At 49.2% G+C, this 23,655-nt stretch overlaps 1 protein-coding gene across 1 annotated transcript in view; it reads right to left on the reverse strand.

Annotated features, from left to right (window-relative positions):
• Nucleotides 1–15,700: 15,700 nt before the first annotated feature.
• The window catches only part of CDS2 (CDP-diacylglycerol synthase 2), a 64,920-nt gene continuing 56,965 nt past the window's right edge, over nt 15,701–23,655 (reverse strand). The window contains exon 13 of the mRNA XM_036093149.2: nt 15,701–23,431. Coding sequence (XP_035949042.1) covers nt 23,299–23,431 — 133 coding nt within the window. The 3' untranslated portion in view covers nt 15,701–23,298. The remainder of the gene's footprint in view (nt 23,432–23,655) is intronic.

Here is a 23,655-nt window from a genome sequence, read left to right on the forward strand (position 1 = left end):
GGCTTTATTTGGATCTAGCCGGACTGGGTTCTGGCTGTTATTAAATCAAAATGTGTCACCGCACCCTCCAGCCAGAGGAGTGCTCTGTGCAGGGCTCTTTCTTCCCACCCTTAGAAATAACTGATGTTCATAATAAGAGCCCAGGGACACTGCCAGGTCAGGGAGTCTCTTCTGAATCATCTGAGAACAACTACATTATCTTCTGAAGAGTGTTCCTGTTAAATGCTTTTGAGTGCTCTCTTTGAAATTCAGTCTCAAGGTAAGTCCCTTAAAAGCAGAGGCTGAGACAGGATTCAGGTGCACGATTTATCGAGAGGGACTCTGTGGAGAAGGGGGGCGAGAGAAGTAGGAGGGGGCAGGGGGAGGAGCTGAGCGGGGATGCAGTCTCAGCTGGAGCCTAGCATCAGCCTGGTCCACGGGGAGCTCGAGAGTGTGAACTGCACCACAGTCAGTCCCACCTTAAGGCAAGTGGGCTGGCCCTTTGTACCCCCATATCAGTCATCAGTAGCTGTGGGCTGCCAGAGAGGAGGCATAGTTTCTCCCAAGGAAGTTCCTGGACCAGGAAAATTCTGCACAGAAAGGGGAAACTGCGAGGCATTAGCTGCCAATAATCACAGCAAGGGAGAGATGGGTACATCGGCTGGTCAAGGGCGCCTGGCATTTCTGTGCCAGGATTTCGTGCTTAGCTGAAGTCACTGCTGTGGGCCGAACTGTGTTCCCACCGTCACCACCACCAAATTTGTATGTTGAGGTCCTAGGCTCTAGCACCTCAAAATGTAACTGTATTTGGAGATAGGGTCTTTCAAAAGGTAATTAAGGGGCGCCTGGGTGGCACAGTTGGTTACGTGTCTGCCTTCCAGCTCAGATCATGATCCCAGGGTCCCTCTCCCTCTGCCTGTTCTCTCTCTCCCTCCCTCTCTCTCTCCTCTTCTCTCTCTGTCAAATAAATAAATAAAAATCTTTTTAAAAAAATAAAAATGAAAAGGTAATTAAGGGGCACTTGAGTGGCACAGTCAGTTTCGGCTCAGGTCATGATCTCAAGGTCGTGAGATCGAGCCCCATGTCGAGAAGATTCTCTCTCCCTCTCCCTGCCCCTCTCTCTCTCTCTCAAATAAATAAATAGATCTTCTTTAAAAAAATAAAAATAAATAAATAAAAAGGTAATTACGGTTAAATGAGGTTACTGGGTGGGCCTTAATTCAATATGACTGGCATCCTTATAAGAGGACATTAGGACACAGACACACGCAGAGGAAAAGCCATGTGAAGACAAGGGGAGAACACCACCGTCTGCAAGCCAGGGACAGAGGCCTCGGAAGAAACTCCGCCGACACTTTGATCTTGGACTTCTAGCCTCCAGAACTGTGAAAAAAGCAAATTTCTGGTGGTTAAGCCACCCAGTCTGTGGTACTTTGTTACAGCAAAAAGTCACTGATATATTCATTAACTCTCCAAAAGGCCAGGATGTTTGGTTCACTTGGAAATCTCATCTCCCAATCCTGCTAGATAACCCCGACTATAGTGTTTCATTATCCCCAGGGCCCAGAGGCCACCAATAAAAACAAAGTCGTCTAATGCTCTACCTCTGTGGAAACATACTTCCATTCAGGCATCTCCTCGGTGTATTTTCCCACACCCTTACTGGTGGTTGATACCGCCGGGAAACAGGCTTTGTTTTGCTGAGAATTATAAATATGAGAGCTTCTGCGTTAGGGTGGTTCAAATAACAGTGGGAGAGAAAAGCTATTAGCCCAGACATGCTTGCTGTCTTCTGTTTATAGAACATCTTCACTCTGTAATGGTGTCAGGGGATATTAAAACTTCATCAGTGGACAAAGGCTTTGTAACAACACCATCTTACCCAGAGGCTTGTGGACGGTTGGATTATGATGGAGAAGTACTCAAATAGCTATTGATCTCTGCTGCGTTGTATGGGGAAAAACATTTAATGCTCTGACTTTACCATCTTCTCCTAAACAATCACCAATCAGTTGTTTTTTGGTAAGGATTGCTGTCCGTTTGGGTATATGTCACTATTTGGAAATAAAGCTACTTTTTTTTTTTTAAGATTTATTTGTTTTAGAGAGAGTGAGAAACAGAGAGAGCATGGGGTGGGGGAGGGGCAGAGGGAGAGAGAGAATCTCAAGCAGACTCCCCACTGCGTGTGGAGCCCGACGTGGGGCTCAATCCTACAACTTGGAGATCATGACCTGAGCCGAAACCAAGAGTCACACGCTTGACTGACTGAACCACACAGAGGCTCCTAAAGCTACTTATTAATTACCTTTTCCATAATGAGGACGAAGGCCAAGGAAACTGAAATTCCCACAAAAGCAATCTGGGTTCCTTTCCTTTCCCTTCCTCACACCCTTAAACCAAACAACAATGTTGGCTCCCTAGAGTTTCTCCGGTCTTTATTTCCTCTGTCCTCTGACCAGTGGAGATACCAATGGAGAGGTGAGGTGGCAGACTCAAGGAGGCAGGAGAGAGAGATGCGTATCACAAACTAGGTCATTCAATTCTCATTTGACTCTAGACATGAACTTCGGCGCTGTTAGGGCCAGTGGCTCAAGGATTCTGGCATTCAGCCCAAAAGCCAGAGCCAGCCCTCCTGACCGCTCTGTGCTATTCACGGATCCTTGGATGAAGCCCTCGATCACCCAGATATAACCCCAACAGCTGCTCAGAATCTTCTCCCTGAACTCTGTGGGGATGGGGGGGGATGGCACAGGACAGTCCCCCCCCAACACACACACACACCCCAAAGATTTATCTGAACCAAAATGTCAACAGTGCTAAGTTTGAGAAGCACTGCTCTAACTACTCTTCATTGGAAGCCCCCTGCTCCAGGCTTGTATCCTGCCTTGACCTGCATCATCCATCTATGCAGCTATCACTCAGTCTACAAGCCCTCAGCACGTGCCTTGTCTAAGCCTGGAATTGTACCGTTTGCTTTCAAACACACATGGAACAAGAAGGCTAACGTTTTCAACTGTAGCTTGGTAACTAATAAGGGCAATAATTCAGAGAGTGATTTCACTTATAGATATGGAAGGATGTTGTGTGTGATAGATGGGCTGGGCCAGTGGGATGGCTGCTCACCAAGGTGTTGGCGGGGCTCCCTCCTGCACTGCAGTCAGCTCTCGGTCGATGACCTCATCCGCACGTCTGCCGGGTGTCTGACTGTTGGCAGGAGCGGCAAAGGTCTGTTTATCAGAGTATGTGTTGCTCATCCGGCAGTGGGCTCATTCACATAGCAGTGGTAGTAGGGTTCCCAAGAGCACCACGAAAGGGCAAGCTCCATTGTGCAAGGGCTCTTGAAGCCTCCGTTTGCAATGCAGAGCAAGTCACGTAGCCCAGCCCGATAACCAGGAGTAAGAGAGATACTCTGCCTCTTGATGGGAGGACGTGCGAAGTCCCCTTGCCAAGGGGTGTAGATACAAGGAGAGAAAGAAGTGGAGCTATTCTGCAATCAGTTTTGCAATGAGAGTGACTCATCAATCTTTCTCTCTGGTTCCTCTCCACTACCGAATACTGAGTTCTTCCCATTGGTTTTGGTTAAGAACCATTTCTCATTTTCACCTTACTTAATCCTCACCCCAATCCCGTGTGGGCTGGCCAGGCAAGTTTGGTTTTTGTTGTTTCTGTTTTTACTTTATAAATGCAAAACTTGAGGCTCAGAAAGAATTCTAGCCTAAGGTCAAAAGCTAGAAAATGACAGAAGTAGACCATAATAATGACCATCACGTGTTGACTGGCCACCAGCTGTCAGGCACTGGGCTATGGACTTTCTTAATCCTCACAACAACCCTCTCATGAATCCTATTTTAGAGATGGGTAAAGTGAAGCTCAGAGAAGTTAAGTAACTTGCCCCAAGTCACACAGCGTATAGGGTTGAGACTCTAACCTAGGAGTTCAATCCAGATTTTTCTGGTGCCAAGGCAAGTTATATCTCAGTGTAACAGGATCATTATAACAACAGGCTGAGCCCTTGTTGAAGCAGTAAATGGCTCCATGTCCACAGTAAGCAGGGCAGTGCTGTAGTTAGCTGGGTCATCTCTGCACTAAAAGCAATTTCCGCACTGTCTAAGCTGATACGCAGGACAATGAAGAACATATAACCACAGCCAGTGATGTGTTCTGACAAGACTTAGAGGGCACACTGATGTTTTTTTATGGGGCTAGAGGCCCATGGGTGAGGAGCCTGCTCTCAGGTCTGCTGACCTTGACCAGCACCCCAGCCTAGGTAAACTATGTTAGTATGAATAACAGAGCCATAGCTGGGGTTGAAAGAGAGGCAACTGGGAGAAGGAGAAGTTTTGCCCGAACTATCTGCATCAACAGGAGCAAAGACAATATTCTTTTTCTTGACATATTTTTCTATTTACAAAAGAAATACGGTCAATTTAAAACCCCATGAAAACACACCAATAGTATCTTCCCCCAAATTCCAAATCACCCCTTCTTTCAACGTACCCATTATGAATAGGGTCATATCCACTCTCCCTGTGTTTTTGTATATGTAATTTACATGTGTAATTTACACGTATAATACAGCATGTGTCATGTGTATGGGAGTAATTTACAAATGTCTCTATGATTTTTATTTGCCTATATAATTTATCAAAATGAAGACTTCCTGTAGAGTCTGCCTTGCAGCTTGCAATCTATTGTGAGCATTTACCCCTGTATGTCGATATTCTTTAAAACGTGACTGTAAGGGTTATGATATATGGTCACACCTTGATCATCTAGCTGGATCTCAGGGTTGGCTGTTTAGATGGACAGATTTTTCAATGAGTTGAGTTTGGGATTTTGTTTTGTTTTGTTTTGCCTCTTATCATTGAGAGAGAGAGATAGATAATAAATAAGATATGTATTATGTTAGATTGTGATGAGCACTATGGTGGCCAAATGGAGATGAGGATGAGAAGGAAGGCAAAAACCCCTCTGGTCTGTGCTCTCTCCCCATGCCTCCTTCTCCCGCAATCCTCACAGGCGCCCATGGTCCTTGAGTTAATTAGAAATGCTTGGGGGAGCACAGAGTGATGGTAGCACATTACATCTCTAAGGCTCCACGGAGCATGATGTTGGGTGGGATTGTGGAATGCATTATTTGTTTTCAAATCCACCTCGCCTCCAGGCAGGCAATTCAGTATTTCCAGTGTAGTTAAGGACATGGAGGCTAACGTTTGTATGCTAGACATTCAAGAAAAATTATAGGTTCAAGTGTATGTGTGAGGCTGATTGGCAATTTGAGGCTATATGCCAATTTTTCAAATAATAATATGCAGAGTCCTCATCATTCCTCTTTTAGAGAGATTCCAGGAAGAAGGAACATTATCTTCTTGTATAATTTGTAGCTCTGCTTGTCATTCATGTGACCAACAGAGAGTACGTCTTACCCTGAGCACTCTGCGAACAAACAGAACTTTCCAGCTATGGCTTTAAGGTTCCTTAGTGTACCTTGAGTTCACTTTTTCTCATGGTGCCAGATGGAATGAGGAAAATATAGTTTTTAAAACTGTTTGCAGTGTGAGCAACAGCTAACACTCAGAGAAGTAAGCAAAATGTGCAGGGTGAGACTTACTGTTTGCTTAGCCAAGCATCTTGATAGGTAGGGTTGGTAGAGAAGTAAAGATCCCTGTGGGCATTGCTTAGGTGAGAAAGAGAAGGATAAAGAACAGTTAAGTCACTCTGCATAATAATTTGGGATTTGCTTACTGGGGCCTGGAAAAAAAGGGTGGCGACTGCGGAAGGGGATGTGGGACCCAAGGGGTCCTAGCAATATGGTGGAAGGAAGGGACGACAGATGGGAGGATGAGGCCAGTACTGCCCTCGATCCCAGAAAAAGGAGGACCCGTGGAGGCAGCATGGGCTCAGTCATTGAGGGACTGAGCAGAAGTCAGGGGGCAGTGTCTTAGGGGGTCCCCCAGAAGCTGACCTGAAGTAGGATTTGAGTGCAAGTAGATGATTAGGGAGGTGATCCCCCGAAATGCTGGTAAGGGGAGTAGGGTGAGAGATACAGAGATGGCAGGAAGTGGCAACAAGGAGACCCCTCTGGGCAACTGGAGCTCAGTCTTTGGGCAGCTCTGGGGACAACACAGGACACGCCTCAGAGTTAGCCCACCAGCAGGGCAAAGGGGCTGGATCGTTTATCTGCCAACTCTTACACATCATCAGCTAAAGGCCACTCCAGGGGATGCTTACTCCCCCAAAACTTCCAGCCTCCTCCCTGTGGAGAGAAAAGCCTTAAGCAGAAAGGTGCAGGGGCTCCCGATGGAATGCAGTCCGCGTGTCCTGGGATGGTGAGTGCCAAGAGCTGGGCCGGTCACTGGTGGGGTCTACGGTAGGCAGCCGAGACCGAGACGCACCAGAAGGAATCATGAATTACCCTGAGAGTACAGTTTTGTTGAAGGTTGGCCCCATGAAGGTAGTAATGGAAAAAAAAAAAAGTCTAAGATTTAGGAGACTAAATTTAGGATGGAGGAGCTGCAGGGTCGTCCAGTTCAAACCCATTATTTTACAGGAAACCATAGCCCAGAGGATCTCAGGGCATCTCTTGTCCATACAGCCAGGTAGAAACAGGGGATTAGGAAGGAGAGGCCGAAACATCTAACCTTTCACACACCTGTGGGAATCCAGGAGGGAAGTGATCCCAGGGGCCAGTTGGGATGGTTGCTGATAAATTCATAGAATGAGCTCCACTCGGTTCCCACTGTTCACATCAAATCTGTATTGCAGGGCATTGACTATGGCTCGACACTATTCCAGGAGATTAGGACACAACAGTGAACAAAGTGGGCAAAATCTTTGCCCTCGGGAATCTCACCCTCGAAAGAGAGAGAGATAATAAACAAATAAGTAAGATATGTAGTGTGTTAGATCGTGAAGAGCACTATGGAAAAAAAAATCAGGCAAGAGGACAGGGGTGATCTGGGGTGTAGGTGTGTGTGCTGCTAGACGGGTCGCCTGACAAAGCCCACTAAGGAGGACACATTTATTTGCATAAAGATCTGAAGTAGCCATGTGGACATATGGGCAATCCAGACCGAGGGAATGGCAAGTGCAAAAGTCCTGAGGCAGGACGTGCTATTCTGGGGGGCCAGTGTGATTGGTACAGAGTGAATATAGGAGACACAAGGAGGAAATGAAGCCAGACCACACAGGCATTGCAAGGACTCCGGCTTTTACTGAGTGAGAAGAAAGCTCCTGTTGGGTTCTGGGCAGAGGAGGGACAGGATCTGAGTGGACTGGGTCACTCTGGCAGCTGCGTTGCTACTAGAGTGACGAAAGGGACAGAGAAAGAGAGATCAGTTAGGAGAGTGGCTCATTCCAAAGTGATAGCAAGGGGCAAGAAGAGATTGGATGTAAAGTACATCATTTTCAAGAGAAAGTAGAAGTAAAATACGCATTTGTGCCAGAAGTGATGTCTTAGATACCCATGCCGTAAAAACCTACATGGCAAGAAGAGAGCCAGACGTGGATGCTGCCTGTGTAAGGTGTGGGCTCAGAGACGTGAGGGGTGGTGTCCAATCATTTGGCTAGTGCCTCCCTGCTTCCTCTTCGTTCCTTTCTTCATGGCAAAGACCCTCTCTGAACTTTCACTAGCTTCCCCATGGAAGGTCCATTCCATACGTTGCCCAAGATGGGAGTTCAGACCGCAGCTTTCCTGTTACATTATGTAAGGCAACTAACTCATTCTTGTCCCTGGATCTTCAATTGCAGAGGACTCTGGAGTCAGCATGGACTTGGGACTTCCACGCCCCTCCTGAAGCTGGTTAAGGCTGTGGACCCTCTGAGGCCCATACTGGTAGGCTCCTGTGTTTCTCTCTGCCCTTTTTTGTAAAGTGGGGGTGCGTGGTTATTTGGTATTTGTTATTACTATTGTTTTGAAGTAAAAGGTGTTGGTAAAGACAGCTGATGTGACTTTCCACTTACTCCTTCTCAAGTTAATGGTTAAATGTCCTCAGAAAGGTCAGTGTCATTTGGACTGATGTGGGAAGAAATATGGCAGCTCCCAGAACTAATTAGGACTCATCTTCATGTCCACACTGAACACCAGCCTGTATGGTGCCTTCATGATGCCCAACAGTTGACTTAATGACATACTGCGGATATAAATCATTCTTTTCTAAACTCACTTTTCCTATATAGTGCCTCCATTAACTCATATGGTAACGTGGTACAAATTAGAAAAAGATACACCCTGCAGACAGGTTGTAGATTCCTTGTGTCCAGATGTATCCAGACTGGATGCAACTAACTCCTTGCTGGATGTTGCAGACTAGGTGAGTGGAGCTGTTCTGCTTTTTGACCCCCATCACCCAGCATCCTGTGCGGCATGTGGTCTGCTCTCTAGTATCCAGCAGACCAAGCCCACAGGAGTCAGGTATCAATAAATTAAAGCCAGCTACGTATCTCGATAATGCCTGCATGAACTCCTAGAAAAGTTCTGACACACCCAGCGCATACTTTCTGCAAGAGTTGCAGGGGCTACACACAAGCTGGCTATTTTTTTTTTTAAGATTATTTATTTATTTATTTATTTGACAGAGAGAGAGAGAGCAAGAGCAGGAACACAAGCAGGAGGAGTGGGAGAGGGAGAAGTAGGCTTCCCGCGGAGCAGGGAGCCCGATGCGGGGCTCGATCCCAGGACCCCGGGATCCTGACCTGAGCCGAAGGCAGACGCTTAACGACTGAGCCACCCAGGCGCCCCAAGCTGGATATTTTAAAGAAAAAATAGTTGAATGAAATATCAAAAATGAGTGGGATATTTTGCGATGGAACTGTCACGGAAATTATTTTGCTATTTTTTATAATTGGTTGTGAGGATCTCAAACCACGAAACCGCTACAGGCCACAATGGCATCCTTTGTGTCATGCTTGGAAAGACTGCCTGCCTGCCCTCCCAGTCCCGGCCTGAGGTCCAGCAGCCCAGGTCTTCCCCGAAAGCTGTTGTAGCCGAGGACACCAGGGCCCCACCCATATCCCCTGGGCCCTCACCGTTCCCAGCATGCAATGGCTTCCTATGCAAGAGCTTGCGCCCCCTGCCGGCGAGCTACCTTTGGCTGCAGAAATGTTCTTAGCCCACTGCACAGTGGGCACAGTGTGCTGGAGGATTTGATGCCCCCAGAAGCTCTCCTCAACCGGTGACAAAGCAGGTTGGAGGAACTTCCTCACCTCGTGGTGGTGCCAACTCTGAAGAACGTGCTCTTCACAGTCTCACGGGTTCCTGCAGGGGGATCGAGCCCCAGCTGCCCCTCTTGGCAGGACCTGTCTGCTTCCCACACCACTGCAGGTTTGTCCTGAACGCACTTCCCAATAACCTCCCCGTCTCGGGGTCTGCTCCTGGAGAAGCCCAACCTAAAAGCAGCAGCTTAAAGGACCAGCACATTGGTTCTCCCTTCAGCCCTTCTGGTTCTTCAGGCTCCAGTGTAGACGGGGAGTCATTTTCACAGAGGAATTGAACACACGCAAATGACACAGTCAAATCAATCGCACTCAGTGGGCAGAATAAGAAGCACTGTTATTTCTGCAAACCTAATTATGCTGACACCCACCAAATGCCAGAAAGAGAGCGGCTGTCAAAACAAAGATAACAGAAACAAATGCTCCAAAGCAGTCAGCCCTGGCTGGTGCTCTCAGCTCCCAGAGGAGCGTGACATCACTACGAGAAGTTCTGATTTGCAACGTGGGGAGAGGGAAAGCGTTTCAGGTGTTTCTCCTCTGAAACATCTTTCACACCCTTTACCCAGTTATGTGCCCACTCCCTCGGATCTCTCCCCCTCCCCATAACCACCTCTGTCCTATGCTAAGCAGCGAGCCTCTTACCAGGAAACAGGGGCACCCGGTCCACAATTATGGGAAAGACCATCCTTTCCTCACTGCATTAACCTTGGTCGTACACCAGGTGATCATAGGTACGCGGTCTGGTTTCCCTGCTCTTAATTCTTTCACTTTATTTACCAATTTCAAAATTACTACCTAGGTTGCTAGTTGGTTCGTCTTCATGCAGCAGGTATTTTATTCCATTGGTACAATCTATTTAGACAAAGCAAGATCAATGCTTGATTCTGCCCCTTTGTTTACAAGTTCTAGAAATAGATTTCCTTGACTAGCATCCGTCAGTGGTGATCCATTGAGTGTAAGTATCATCCTGAATTCATGTATTTAAACATAATTGATAGGTTTCAATCAACTGTAGTTATTAGTCTTACTGATGTTCAGAATGTCTCATCTTTGGCAGCCTCTTCTTATTGATATGGCCCTATTGTTTTTTATAGCTCCCTTGCTCTCTGGTATGTTTGCAGCAATAGATAATGGGTGGGTAGGGAGTCCTTGGTCAGCTTAAAATCCTACAAGGTTGACTGGCAGCTATGGGGAATTCAGTGTGAGCAGGATATGTTCAAGCTAGGAAGGGCCAATCCCCCCCCCCCCCCGCACTAACTCCTTCACCCTCATGGGGCCATCTCCAGGGTGATTTGAAAAGGCCAAGCACACAGATCAGGAAGAGAAGGGGGGAGGGAAACGCTGAAATGATAATAGCTAATATTTATGAAAATGTGCCATGTGCCAGAAGCTAGTCTAAGGTCTCATGTCACCCTCACAACAATGCCATGGGGCGGGGGCTCTCATCACCCCCATTTCACAGATGAAGAAACAAGCACAGAAAGGTTAAAGAACTTGCCTGAAGCCCCCAGGTCACATCAGGTCACACCAGAAAATGACAGAGTGAGGAGACAAGGTCAGTCACTCTCCCAGCCACAATGGAAAAGAAGACCAGCCATGCCTCCTTTGTGGATTTGTGAAGGCCTCCGCAGAGGGGGGGTTGCAGCACCACGTGGGAATCTGCGCAATGCCCTGACATGCTCAGTCAGCGTCCCAGGGAGAATTTCAGATCTAACTGACCTTGGGATGCCCAGGGTCAGTAATTCAGCTGCTGTGATAACTTCAGTTCTCCCTGCCTTCCTTCCCGAGAGCCTCCTGCCTGGTCTGTGCACCAGCCCGGGTGTCCGGCCCTGCTCCTGCCTTCGGAGGAGCATGGGTACCAGCTCCTTCCCCTGCATCCCCCAGAAATTCACTTCTCAGACCAGGGTGGGTAGTATCACAAGTAAGTTTCTGATGGGTGCGTAGTAGGTGCTAGGTACTGGACAAGTGCTTTGCAGATTTGTTCAACTATCTCCATTTTGTAGAGGAGGAAGCGGAGTGGTGGAGTGTTTTCTTCAAGTCACAAAGCTGGTGGCCCCGGACCAGGATTCCACCCAGCGGTGTCTCACACCAAAGCCCTGTGCCTCGCTTGTGACCCACGGCTGCCCTCTGCTGGGCTCATGACAGCACTGCTCCGCTGTGCTGGGCGCCCGGGTCACCTACACCTCCTGAGTGACTCGACCTGACCAGGAAGTGGTGGCAGCAGTGGGGGGACATGGGGCGGGGGCAGGGATGGTATTTCTCATTCTTAAAGCCACTGAGAGCCACTGACAATGATAAATTAGATCAGTCCAAACTGTATGTATTATTTTGCTATGAAGAACATTATTGCAATAATTGGTGAAATTTGAATAAGGTTACATAACAGTAAAGGGGCATGATGTCTATAATTTCAAACAATTTGAAAAAGTGTGTGTGTGTGTGTGTGTGTGTGTGTGTGTAGAGCGAGAGAGAGGGAATAATTAAATTGGTAACGTTAACATTTGAGGAATTCGGGTGAAGTATGTAGGGCGTTCTTTACACTATTCTTTTTTGTACGTCTGAAATTATTTCGAATAAAAAGTTAAATAATTGTCCCTTCAGGAAGCCATCAACCATAGCTCTCCTGCGACAGTGGCTGGCAACTGATGGAGTCTGTAGGAGACCACAAATGTATGATCCCCAGGGCTCCCTCCCGGGCTCCTCTTCATGACGATAATCACAACCACTATGGCAGGTACGCAGTGCGGGGACCTTTGAGATGAGAGGAGGAAGAAGCTACCTCTTGGGTGGCAGCGACTAGGGGTCTCAGTTCCCACAGGACCCCCTGTGCAGCCCCACCAATGTGCACACATATTCACAACTACAGGCAACGAGAGGGGACCCTCAAAAAGGATAAGCCTGTGTGTGTCCAGACACTGGTTAGCAGAGGGAAGGGGCAGAAGGCATTTCTCATAAGGAAGAAGGAAGGGCAGAAGATGGGGAGCTGGGGAAGAGAAGGCTGGGTGGCAAGGACAGAGCTACCTGGGGGCACATAGCAAATACTACAGGTATTTGTGAAGCAAAATAGAAGCAGACTCAGTCTCTGAGATGCAAGAAGACAGAATGAGCTCTGTTCTGGGTGGAGGTGCTAGGAGGCACATCATTCTACACTGTGGCCGTGGTGTGCAACACCATTCCAGTGATTCATCCAGAAGGCTCACCTCAGGGCACCCTGGGGCTCTCCACTGGAGATGCTCCCCCAAGAGGGTGCTGACCACCTGCAGGGGGAGAGGGGGCGTCTGAGAGGGGACAGACTCACCAGAGGGAGTTTCAACCACTGGTTCTCAACTTTGGCTGCACATCGGAATCACCCAGGGAATTTCTTTAAAACACCCGGATTCTGGGGTCATTGGTCTGAGGTGCTGCCTGGGCACTGAGATTCTTTTTCAAGTTCCTCAGGTGATTCTAATGTGTAGCCAAGCTTGAGAATCACTGGCTTAGAAAGCACTACCTCCAAGGCTCTTTGAATCTCAGAGAAATCAGGACCACATGAACAAGATCAGAGGGCCCATCTTTGCTGTAGGAGTAACAGCTTCAATCACCTCAAATAGAACTCAGAATTAACCCTGAACCTAGTCTCGGATGGACGTGCATTTGACCCCGAAAATGTGCTGAGCTTTCTTGTTAAAATTGAGAAGAGGCATTAAAGGAATGGTGACATGGTTTTATTCCATTTGACAGCAACCTGGGCTTTGACTGATTTTGGAACTAGCAATGTCTTTTATGGGGAGGTAATGGCTTGTGATGATGTCACCGTCAGGCCATCAGTCCATTCTCTGGGGCTTTCTACCCCAACGGCTTGTCCTCTGAATATCCAAATACAGAAGTCACTCTTGCTTTGTTTACCTCTGCCACCTTCTCCCAAGAGACCAAAAAGGTCATGGCACCCCTCCCTCATGAGGAAAGGGCACCCAAGCCTCTAAAACTCTGGCTCTCTTCCCCAGGAGGAAGTTAGCGGCCACTTCTGCTGTCAGGTGGGAGTGGGGCCATCTGAAGACAAACTCCAGCCAGGCCTTTGTCCTGGCCCAAGAGCTGGACTATCTGAGACTCCCTGAGAAATGAGACCATCTCATTGAAGGGATGGAGGCAAGGGCCATAGCTGAAAAGAAGCGGATCCCTAAGTGCAGAACAACGAACAGAGGGCTTGGCTTGGACCTGAACTCTTCCCCATCAATGGTCTCATCTAGCCTCTTGGTGCAGAATAATATCCACATCGTGGCCACTCCCCCGGATTGGACATCCCCACGTGGATATTTCACAGGCACATCAGACCTACTGTGTCCAAAACCAAACTCCTGATCTCCCCTCTCTGCCCCACCTCCCGCTCCAAACCTGTTCTCCCTTGGCCTTCCTCAGCCCAAAACAATGGTGACACCATTCTTCCAGTTGCCCAGGCCAACAGTGCCGTAGCCATCCTTCACTCCTCTCCCATGCCATGTAGAATCCTCCAGCAAATTCTGATGATGTTGCCCTTTCCCACTGTACCACCCACACTGAGCCACTGTCTTCTGCTGCCTCGGCTGCTGCTGTGTCCCCGCTCTGCTCCTCCTCCTTCCACCCCTCTGAATCTGTTCTTAGCACAGCAACCAAGTGACTTTGAAAACAAACATCAGATCAAATCACTCCTTGGCTCCAAACTCTCCAACAGCTCTCATCTCGCACAAAGTAAAAGCCAATGGCCCTGCCCTGCATAATAACCCCCTATCTCTGGGACCTCGTTTCCTACCATAGCCTCTCCCCATTCACCCTGCTCCATCCATCACTGCAGCTCCTTGAGGACATTTTGCATTTTGCTGTGCACCTGCCCGAACACCCTCCCGACACCCTTCAGTGTGCCCGAACATCACCTTGGTAGCAAGGTCTTCCCCAATCACCCTATTTAAAACAATCGCTCCCCACAGGCGTTCCCCTCTCCTGGCTACGTTTCCTCCAGCTAACTAACATACTATCTTTTTCATGCGTCTGCCATGCTCTCCTAAAATGAACTCCATGAGGACAGACACTTGGTTGCTGCATCCCCAGAGTCCAGACGGGCCAAGCACAGAGCGGGCACTCCAGGAGCACCTGCTGAATGCGTGGAGGTCACCCAGACCCGAGCACAGGGGCTCTGAGGTAGAAGGACATCAGAAGCGGGGATTGTGGGGGTGCCCACAGGAGGTAGGCCCTGATGCCACTGACCGGGGCCTCCTCAGAGCGGGCAGATGGACCTCACAGGCCGGGACGACAAGAGCCTTCAGCACAGGGACAGGAGAACCAGGCCCCCACCATTTCTCCAGCACCACACGAGCCCATGGCTCCCAGTATAACAGGGGGGCAGGCAGCCAGAGAAAACCACCAATGTTGGCTTTCTCATTAACCTTGGAAACCCAAGGCTTGGAGTGAGATTTTGTTGGATTAAGAGAAGTGCAGTTTTTTTTGCACCTTGACTACTGGGAAGCAATTCATTCCAGAGTTCCCCCCACTTAGGGTCCCTGTGGGTGAGAAAGGCAGAGGTCCCTTACAAAAGGCAAACACTTGGGGTCCCACTGGTCCAAGGTGCTAGCCCGGGTGGGACTGGCCCACTGGATCCCAGGACTGCAGACTCGGGGTGTCCTCCAACCCCCCCACCAGGCCCACAGTATTGCCGGGAAAGCAGAGTCTTGGGGTGGGACAGTAAGGTGAGTAGGAGTTAGGCAGGTGGGGGAAGCAGGGCGAGAGGGGAAGAGAAATCTGGCAGGAAGCAAGGAGGTGAGAGTGGCTGGGACAGAGCAGGGACATGCACGGAGCATGGTTATGAGAGAACAGGGCCCGGGTGTGGCGTCAGAGGGTACAGACTGGGGAACTCACGAACAAGCCTCCACTTGGCCCTCAGGCCGCAGGAAGGCACCCAGCAGAGAAAGCTTGCCCCAGCTGGAGTGGAAGGGCTGGGCTGGCGGTGGTAGCCAGGCTGCGGAGAGCCGACAGGCAGGCAGGATGAAGGTAGAATGGGCAGGCCGTGCTTACTGATGAGATGGCTCCTAGGTACCGGCCGTGGAACAGAACTCTGTGGAACACAACACTGGGGCACATGTGGGTAAAGGGCCAGGGTCTGGGTTTGGTTGTGCAAAGTCCACATGAAGAGGCCTCACAGCCCATGCGGGTTAAGGATGTGGACTTGGGAATCATGGAGGTCGGAGCCCTGGAGTGGGTCAGAACACAGGACAGAGTTCAGTGGTCGGGAGAAGACTGCCTCGGGCAGAGTGCCATGGTCTGACGGACGGGTGGAAGAAGATAGAAAAGTGGCTGAGGAGGAAGAGTTAGGGAAGCAAGAGGAAAGCCGAGAGAGTAGGTCGCGAAGGCCAAGGGCAGAGTGTCTCTAGAAGCAGGCAGCGGTCGGCAGCATTCTGGGAAAGGATGCTGGTTCCACACAAACCCCCCTTCTCGAGCCAAGTCCACATGCACCCATGGCCTTCAAAAGGCACTCCTCCCCCAGCAGAGACCATAAGCAATACAGAATTTAATAGACGTTTATTTGTGTAACAGGAACATTCAGGTATATAAATAAGGTAAATATTTCCCAGTGTACAATACAGGATGTTCTGGAACTGCGCTGAAAAAGAATCTACATGTATTGTTCAACACAGACCAGACAGCGCACACAGAAAGGTCAGCTGTGGCTAATACACGTGGACTCCGTGAACCCCCACGTCAGCTAAAGGGCACAGCAACGCACATGGACACACAGCTATCTGGCGAGGCCCGAGGGACTGTCCAGTGGGCTCAACACACACCCAAGAGCTGCTCCAAGGTCACCCGTGTCTGAGGGCCAGAAACCGAATGTCAGTACCCGGCTTATCCGTGTGAGACTACCGAATCGCACCACACAAGGGGAGGGGCAGAGAAACTGACCTTGAGGGGGCAGGGTCCATCCAGGCTAACCTCTGAGTGACAGACACAGGCGGTGATCGGCCCCAGGCGACTGCCTCACACTCCCCAAACTCCCCAGTGGGGCAGGGAGGCCATTTCTGTGTGGGGGAAGCTTTCCCATTACACAGATCCTCAGAGCACACAGACTTGAGCAGGTCCACAGCTGCGCCCACCTCACCCAACAAGCACAGAGCTCCCAGGGCTCCAACAGAGGGGCCTCTTACCTCGCCCACTTTGGTTTTCCCCTCCTCTTTTGGAAAGTATTAAACATCAATAAAAATAAAAATTTGGTATCAGCATCAGCTCCAGAAGATAGTCCATAATCCGTGAGCTTTGAATCTTCCTGGATGGGCTTCTGAGCTCTGTTTCTGGTCCCCGCACCCACAAAACACAGGGCTGGCCTCTGTCTGTCTGTCCTCAGCTGCAGGACTCCTGGCTTCTCCTTTGCCCTCGAGGCTCCTCGGCGGTCTTCTGGCTGGACAACAACACATCTCTGCGTCCTGTCCTGACTTGTTCTCTTGGCTCCAAGTCCTTCGGTTTTATTGGCCCTGATGTCTGCTCAGCTCTTTCCCTTTCTAGCCAGTTCCCAGACACCCAGCTGTAGCAACATGACGCTCTGTGTATGAAAACGAAGCAGCACGCGAAGGACACTCTTAGAAAAACATGTATATACATTCTGCCCACTAGAAAATATTCTTAACTCCTTTCCTATTCTGGTGTTTCTAAGCACCAAGGCAGCAAGCCCAGTCCGTGAACCAAATGGAGGTGAGAAGCAGACGTGTTCCAGGAGCCAAGGACAAAAACAGCAATGGGGACAATAAGAGAGACACAAGTTCACTTGGAACAGGATCACCAGGCGGCTGAGCCCATCTAAACCCTTGAGCGCTACATAAAGGTTAAGGCTGCAAGGAGCCAGGCCCTGCCCAATGCCTGGGAGACTGACACAGGGGCATCGTCAGCCCGATGACCAGATGGCCCTTGTCCCCAGTTGAGAGCTCACTTCTCTACAGGCAGAAAACAGCCTGGGTCCGTCAGATGCAACAGTAAAGGGAACAAGTGCCAGGCCTGGCAAACGCGGGTCCAGAAGGGCATGAGGGCAGGCCAGGATCAGCCTGCTACAGCAGCTGCTTACCGAACTCTTCCACGACCTTCTCCTCCTGATTCCTGTCATAGTCAGTACTTCACTATTTAACTGGAGGAGAGAGACCATTCTTGAAATACAATGGGCCTTTGAGTCTGGTTTTCATTCCCCAGCAACACCCAGGAAACAGTCCATGGTCAATCAGTAGTCGTTATCATTAGCCCACTGGTTTGAGAATTTCAGGGATTCTCTGTCAACAAGATTCCTCCAAAGCAAAGAATCCTCCACCACACACCCATGCCCTCCCAAAGTCCCCATCTCCGTTTGGAAAACTAAGTGAAAAACTTTTCACACAATCCAGTGCCTGTTCTCCCTTCATTCATCACACACCCATTTGATCCTTTAACCTTGATTCTAGCTAGCCCAGACTCCAACAGAAACACCCCACACCATCTATCCTCAAGAGGTCACCTGCTTCTAGCCCATTAATGCTTGTAAGAAAGCACGAAACACAAGGCCCCTGACTGGCTATGTTGTGAGGGTGTGGGCAGGGCTTTTAGGCTTTCTGTCAGTACTATGATCTGCCACACAGAAGGTTTCTTTTTTCCCCCACTGCGAGGTCCCCCCATATAGGGAACGGCTGCAGACCGCTGAGCTGTGTGCAAAGAGCATAGTCCTTGGACAGAGGAAAATGGGGTCCAGAGCGAGTCACAGGCCCTCCCCTCTCATGGAGTGGAGGCACCCAGCAGGCAAGAGGTAAGGGCCTCCTTCTCCAAGGAAAGCCCAGACCAGGAGCAACAGGAAGTGGGCAAGACCTCAAGGAAACCATTCCAACTAAGAGTGGAGAATTTCTGACCGTCCATTTAGAAGGCCAGCCTGACAAAAGGAAGGAAAAGTATGACGCACCCAGATGCTGTAGGTGGGTGTTAAGGTTGGATGGCTTCTCTCAAAATCTTCTGGACTGTGAACACCCAGGCTGTGTGCAGGACAGGTGACAGTGCAGCGACTAAGAACCCAGGCTCTGGCATTACACCAACTTGGGTTCAAATTACTCACTGAGTTCGACAAAAGTAACTACCATTTATTGAGCGCTTACTATCTGCCAGACACTGTGCTAAATGCTTACACGCGTCATCTCATAAAATCCTCACAACAATCCCGACAGGGAGGTGCTACTCTCAGACCCACCAGGTTGGAGTTACACCTAGTAACCTGCCCAAACCTACAGTCATCTGAGCCCTAAGTCTATCTCCTTAACCACCGAGATCAGCCTGTCATGGTGCCTCAGTTTCCTTATCTATAAAATGGGGGTAATAATACCTAATCAAAGGTGGTTTTCTGGATTAAAGGGGATAATGTATGTAAACCCTTAACACTATGCCTGGCACATATTAAGCACTATGACTATTATTGCAATTATTATTAATAAACACACTGCTGGCACCTTATTGGCTCAAGAATAATAAGGAGCCTCGGCAGATAGGCATTTGGTGGAGAGAGGGAGATGGGACAGGGTCTTCAAATGGCCAATAGATTTGAAACCCACTGGCCATAAAATCCTAGATGCCACATATTCTGCCCCCTGGTCTCATAAATCACTCACATGTTCTACAAACCCCAACACTTCAGCATCTGAAGTATACCTCCCAAACTGCCCTCACAGCTCTGATCTCTTTACCCTTGAAAACACAGTCCACATACAAACAGGTGAAAGTCTCAATCAGGAGACAACCCCAGGTAAGAATAGCCTCTACCCAGCTGAGAGCCCAGGTAAGTAAGGTCACTGCTGTGTGACATGAAAGGGGGAGTGGCAGGGCAGAGCCAGGAGGAACAGAAAGACAGGGTCACTGTCCGGTGGAACAAGCAGTCAGCAGCTGGAACTGTTCCTCACTGAGAAGAGGGCCACCCTCTGCAAGGATGTGGGTGAGCAGAGTCCAGGACCAAGAGGAGGTGGGCCTAGAAGAGACCTTCCCTCATCATCACCTGGTCCAAAGAGCAGCACCTTCTACACATCAGGCCATCAGGTCTTAACCCAACAAGGGAAACCAAGTCAAGCAGTGGGAGTGGCAAATGTCTTCAAAAACTGGAAACTTGGGCAACTGTGTGGAGAGCGATCAAGGGAAGAAGTTCGTTTTGACCAAGAAAGGACAAGATAATGAGACTCTGCCCAAGAGTTAGCCCCTCTCTGCAGGAAGCTGCTGGTTTGTTCCAGCTGCTCCTTCAGAGCCCATGCTGCAGACAAGCACCGTGAGTCTGCCCACGGTTTACCATCTGGTGATGTCTAGACATCCACCTGGACATCCTCCTCTTAGCCCTTCCTCCCCTCCCTGACTTTGGAAGAACAGGAACCCTGGGTCCAAGTGAAACCACCCGCCTCCTCACTCAATGCTACTCAGCACATCCTCACAACGGGAAAGAAAGGTGGGCACAGAGTTAGTCTGAAAGACCGAGATGGTGCCGAAGATATTAAGGACACAGGAAGAGGTTCCAGAAATGATGGATCATATCTGGTAGAGTAATGAAAAGCTACTTGCTTAGAAATTGACCTAGGGCAGACTCCTTACAGAGCAAGGCCATTGCTGAGTTCTCTGAGCAGTGACGCACTTTGCCCTGAGTCCTTCACATCCTCCGCTGCCCAGCCCCATCAACATCAGGGGTGCCTCTGAGCCTGCTGGGGACTCACGGACACTTTGAAGATCTGAACTCCAGGATCCATTCAGATCAGCCTCTAGCCAACTCAGCAACTAGCTTAGACTCAAATCAGGGTCTGTTTAATCTCCTTTAAAATAGAGTATGCAGGAAGATTCCAAAAATATAAGTCAAGTTACAGGAGAAGAAGCCCAGTGGGAAAAAAATAAATACCATGAAAATGGCTCCAAAGTCCACTTGTGTAAGATGAAATGTTACATTTCACCCCTTCTAAAAGTGAAAGAGACACTAACTTCAGACATACATTATAGAACTAGAAATAAAGAATATAATAAACACTAAGAGTAAGTACATTTTAAATATAATTATACTGTAGCTACTAATAAGCTCAGAATATGAAACAGGCAAAAAATAATAAACACAAACAAGACCCAGGCTGCCTTAGGGCGTTTCACTCTCAGAAGCAAAACATACATGTGTACTTTGTCAACGCTGAGGGTGGTTAAGGGGGTGGCAAGCGCTTGTAAGGGGAAAAGACTCAGGTGTTCTGTGAGCAGTCATGAGGCCTCCCCAGGGAGGATGCTCAGGCCCAGCCCTCTACAGATGTTCCCTGGTTTCCATGACACCCTTGCTCATCGGCTCCCCTTGTAAACTCCAACCTGGTGCACAGGTGGGCCCTCCTCGGCCTGAGGACTGGATGCTACAGAATTCCTGGCACACTTAACACCACTTTCACAAAAGCAAGTGGGGCTAGGGATGATCCCTGTCTTGGCGAGCAGAGTGCAAGGTGGAGTGAGGCTTGCCTCTCCCACGTGACCCTGGGGAAGCGCTTTCGCTGCTCTGGCCCTCAGCGTCCTCATGTCCTCACGTCCTCACCGGTAAGGTGCTCAGGACTCCTGCCTGAGGCACCTCAGAAGGCCACTGTGAGAAAGGAGAAGAATCGGAGCAGAAAACAAAAGTCTCTAAACCAGGACTGCATGATATTTATGATGCAAAAACAAGTGGCAAACATCAAACCATGTGTAGAAGGGAGAAACTGAAGTCACAACAAGGGAGAGCACACAGTTTGTCACATTTTATTTCTCACACACACAAAAATGGATCTGAAGCAAGTTATGCCATTCATGAAGATCTGCACAGGGGTATGTTAAAACAGTCTCTTGCATCTTGTCTGTGTGGTGAAATATCTCAATAAATGGGAGAAAGAAAAACACTGTGTGTAGATAGAGACATGAGGTGGCTTTACTTGCCTGGCTACTAGGCTAGGAAATTCCTCTTCCTTGACCAGAAAGCAAGTGGGGAATATAGAAGATAAAACCCAAGCTGACCCTCTGGGCTTCTTGCTTAGAGCTCTAGTGAGCATCCAGCTTCAGTCTCCCAGGACCCCGGAGCTCCCCTCGGCGACCACTTCCACAGAGGATTGTGCCAGGCACGCCGATCCCAAAGACAGCCTTCTTCAAGGGCTGCTGGGCCCCCCCATCAAGGCCTCCGCTGTGTGCCCAGAATAAGGCCACAGAGACAACCCCTTCTGTCTCTGGTTCCAGCAACCAAGTCCATTCTTCAATGTGAAAACTAGATGTGTTACTAATGACCTCCATTGTTTAAGATTTGTTGGTGAGATACTGAGTCATCTCAAGGACAAGCATTTAGAAACGGCCTGAAAGCTCTTGCCGTTTGGGTGCCCAGGACATGACTCGATACTGGAATTAGGGGAGCACTCAGAAAACAAGGACCCAGAGAGGGCTGTGTCCTACGCCCAGGGTCACACAGCCAGAATGGAAACCCCACGCAAAAACACATTTTGTTTTTAAGGGGACCTCAGCCCTGAACCAGAAAAGCCACACGCTGAAACGGAAGTACAAGCTCAGGGGGGAGAAGATGCGTCAGTGCTGCACAGGTGGGGCGAGCCACGCAGTGACCGTGAGCGGCCACGTCGAGGGGCCTGCCACCCTGCGCCAGACATGGCAGTGAGCTGAGCTGACTGTGAGCTTTCAGGGAAGCAGGACGGCTGACTTAAACAGAAACAGAATGAACCAGGATCAGACCAAGGTGCTGAAGCAAGTCACCGCACCCTCATTTGGCAAGGAGAACCACCATGGCACGGGATAACTGAACGCCTCTGGGCACCAAATTCTCTCTCCTATCCTCCCTTGCTTGTTGTCCTGACAAAGAACTTGTCTCCCCAAAGTCAACCTCACTCCTATTATCAGGCAGGGGGGGCGGGGATCACAGTGTAAAAAGAAAAAAGGTCCCTTCAATAAAATACAATCTACATTTAAACCGGTCACATCATATATATATATATATATAAATGTGCATGTAATCTTCAGAATAGTCACACCTCTAATAGGGTTAGGTTTCCGGAGTTGTAAGCAGGATTTTGTGGTTTCAGTGAAGAAGTCATGGTACAACTGAAATCACTGCAAGAAGTAAGTGATTTTTAAAACACACACACACATACACACCTGCCTTAAGAGTAGTATATACCCAACACAGCAGCTACGAGGGTGGTCGGTCAGGCAAAGGGTGCATGAACAAGAAGCCCCCTGCTCCCTGCCTAACAGGAGGGCCCCCCGGAAGGATTCAGCAGCAACAAGTCTACAGCACAAACATGAACGGCATCGTCCCTGAAAAGACAGTTAGCTGGACTGCCCAAGAGGAGCCACTTGAGCCGACAACCTGCGGGAAAGGGCTCGTGACAGTACATTCCATTGCATACACTTGAAATAGTACAGTGTATTTCTTCAGACTATTATAAATAATTTCTCGTGCTTCCTGAAAAAAAATACTGAAGCCTTCTTTCAGTCTGTGACGAAGTAAGGTGAACCCATATCATAAAGCAGAGCTCACGCTCCACAGGACTTTGTGGGTAGGATGTTTACCTAATTAATCAGCCTTTGTCCCTCCAGCCTACAGAAGGCAACTGTCCCATCGCTCCAGGGCAGGGATTCTCGAGAAGCCCAGGTGAAAGCTCTCCAGTAGCAAAGACATCCAAGCCGTGCACTTCTTCCCAGCTGGGGGGGGGGGGGGGGGTGGTCAGCTACAAAGACAGGCCAGGGGGTGCCCCTGAACTGGTCAGCCACAGATGGACATCCACTCTCTGAGCGAGCCCAGCAACAGAAACTCTAGCTTGAGAGTAAGAAGAACCAAGCAGATGTACCCCAGTTGGGCAACACTGTCTTCCAGGTTAAAACTTTTGTTTAAAAAACCCAAATGGTCTGACCCCCTGACTTCTTTCCAACTCAAAGCTGTAGTTTACCCACAACCCAGATCATAAGCACATAGACTGTATATACAGATTGTTTTGAAAACCCACAAATAAAAAACACTCTACCAAAAAAAAAAAGACAGTGAGTTGAAGCCTTGTCATTGACTGAGTCACACCAGTGGGGCTTTGCCTTGGAGCCCAGCCCCTCGCTCCGTTTGCTCCTGCTGTCTCGGCCCTGGGGCCCCTACTCATCCTCTGTGGCGGCTGTCAGCATCCCCTTGTCGGCCAGGTGAGATCTGAGCGTGTTGAAGATGTGCAGCTGTTGATCTGGACGCAAGGTCAGGAACTGCTGAATCAGCTTGCTTGGGTTGGGGCCCCTGGAAGAGAATGTGAGGAAACAGCGCTGAGCGGGGACCCAGCAGCTTCTAGGGCCTGATCATCCAAACGGCTACTGTTCCCTCTTCCCTACTCGTGGAGGGCTGGGGGACCCTCAGAGAATCCAGACAGAGTAGCAACTGAAAACCATATTCATGTTTGGGATGCTTTTCACTCCCACTGATATGTAGCTAAAATCTAGAATTTCACCACATTTAAAATTCCA

This window comes from Halichoerus grypus, chromosome 10, assembly GCF_964656455.1.
Source record: "Halichoerus grypus chromosome 10, mHalGry1.hap1.1, whole genome shotgun sequence".
Classification (NCBI taxonomy): domain Eukaryota; kingdom Metazoa; phylum Chordata; class Mammalia; order Carnivora; family Phocidae; genus Halichoerus; species Halichoerus grypus.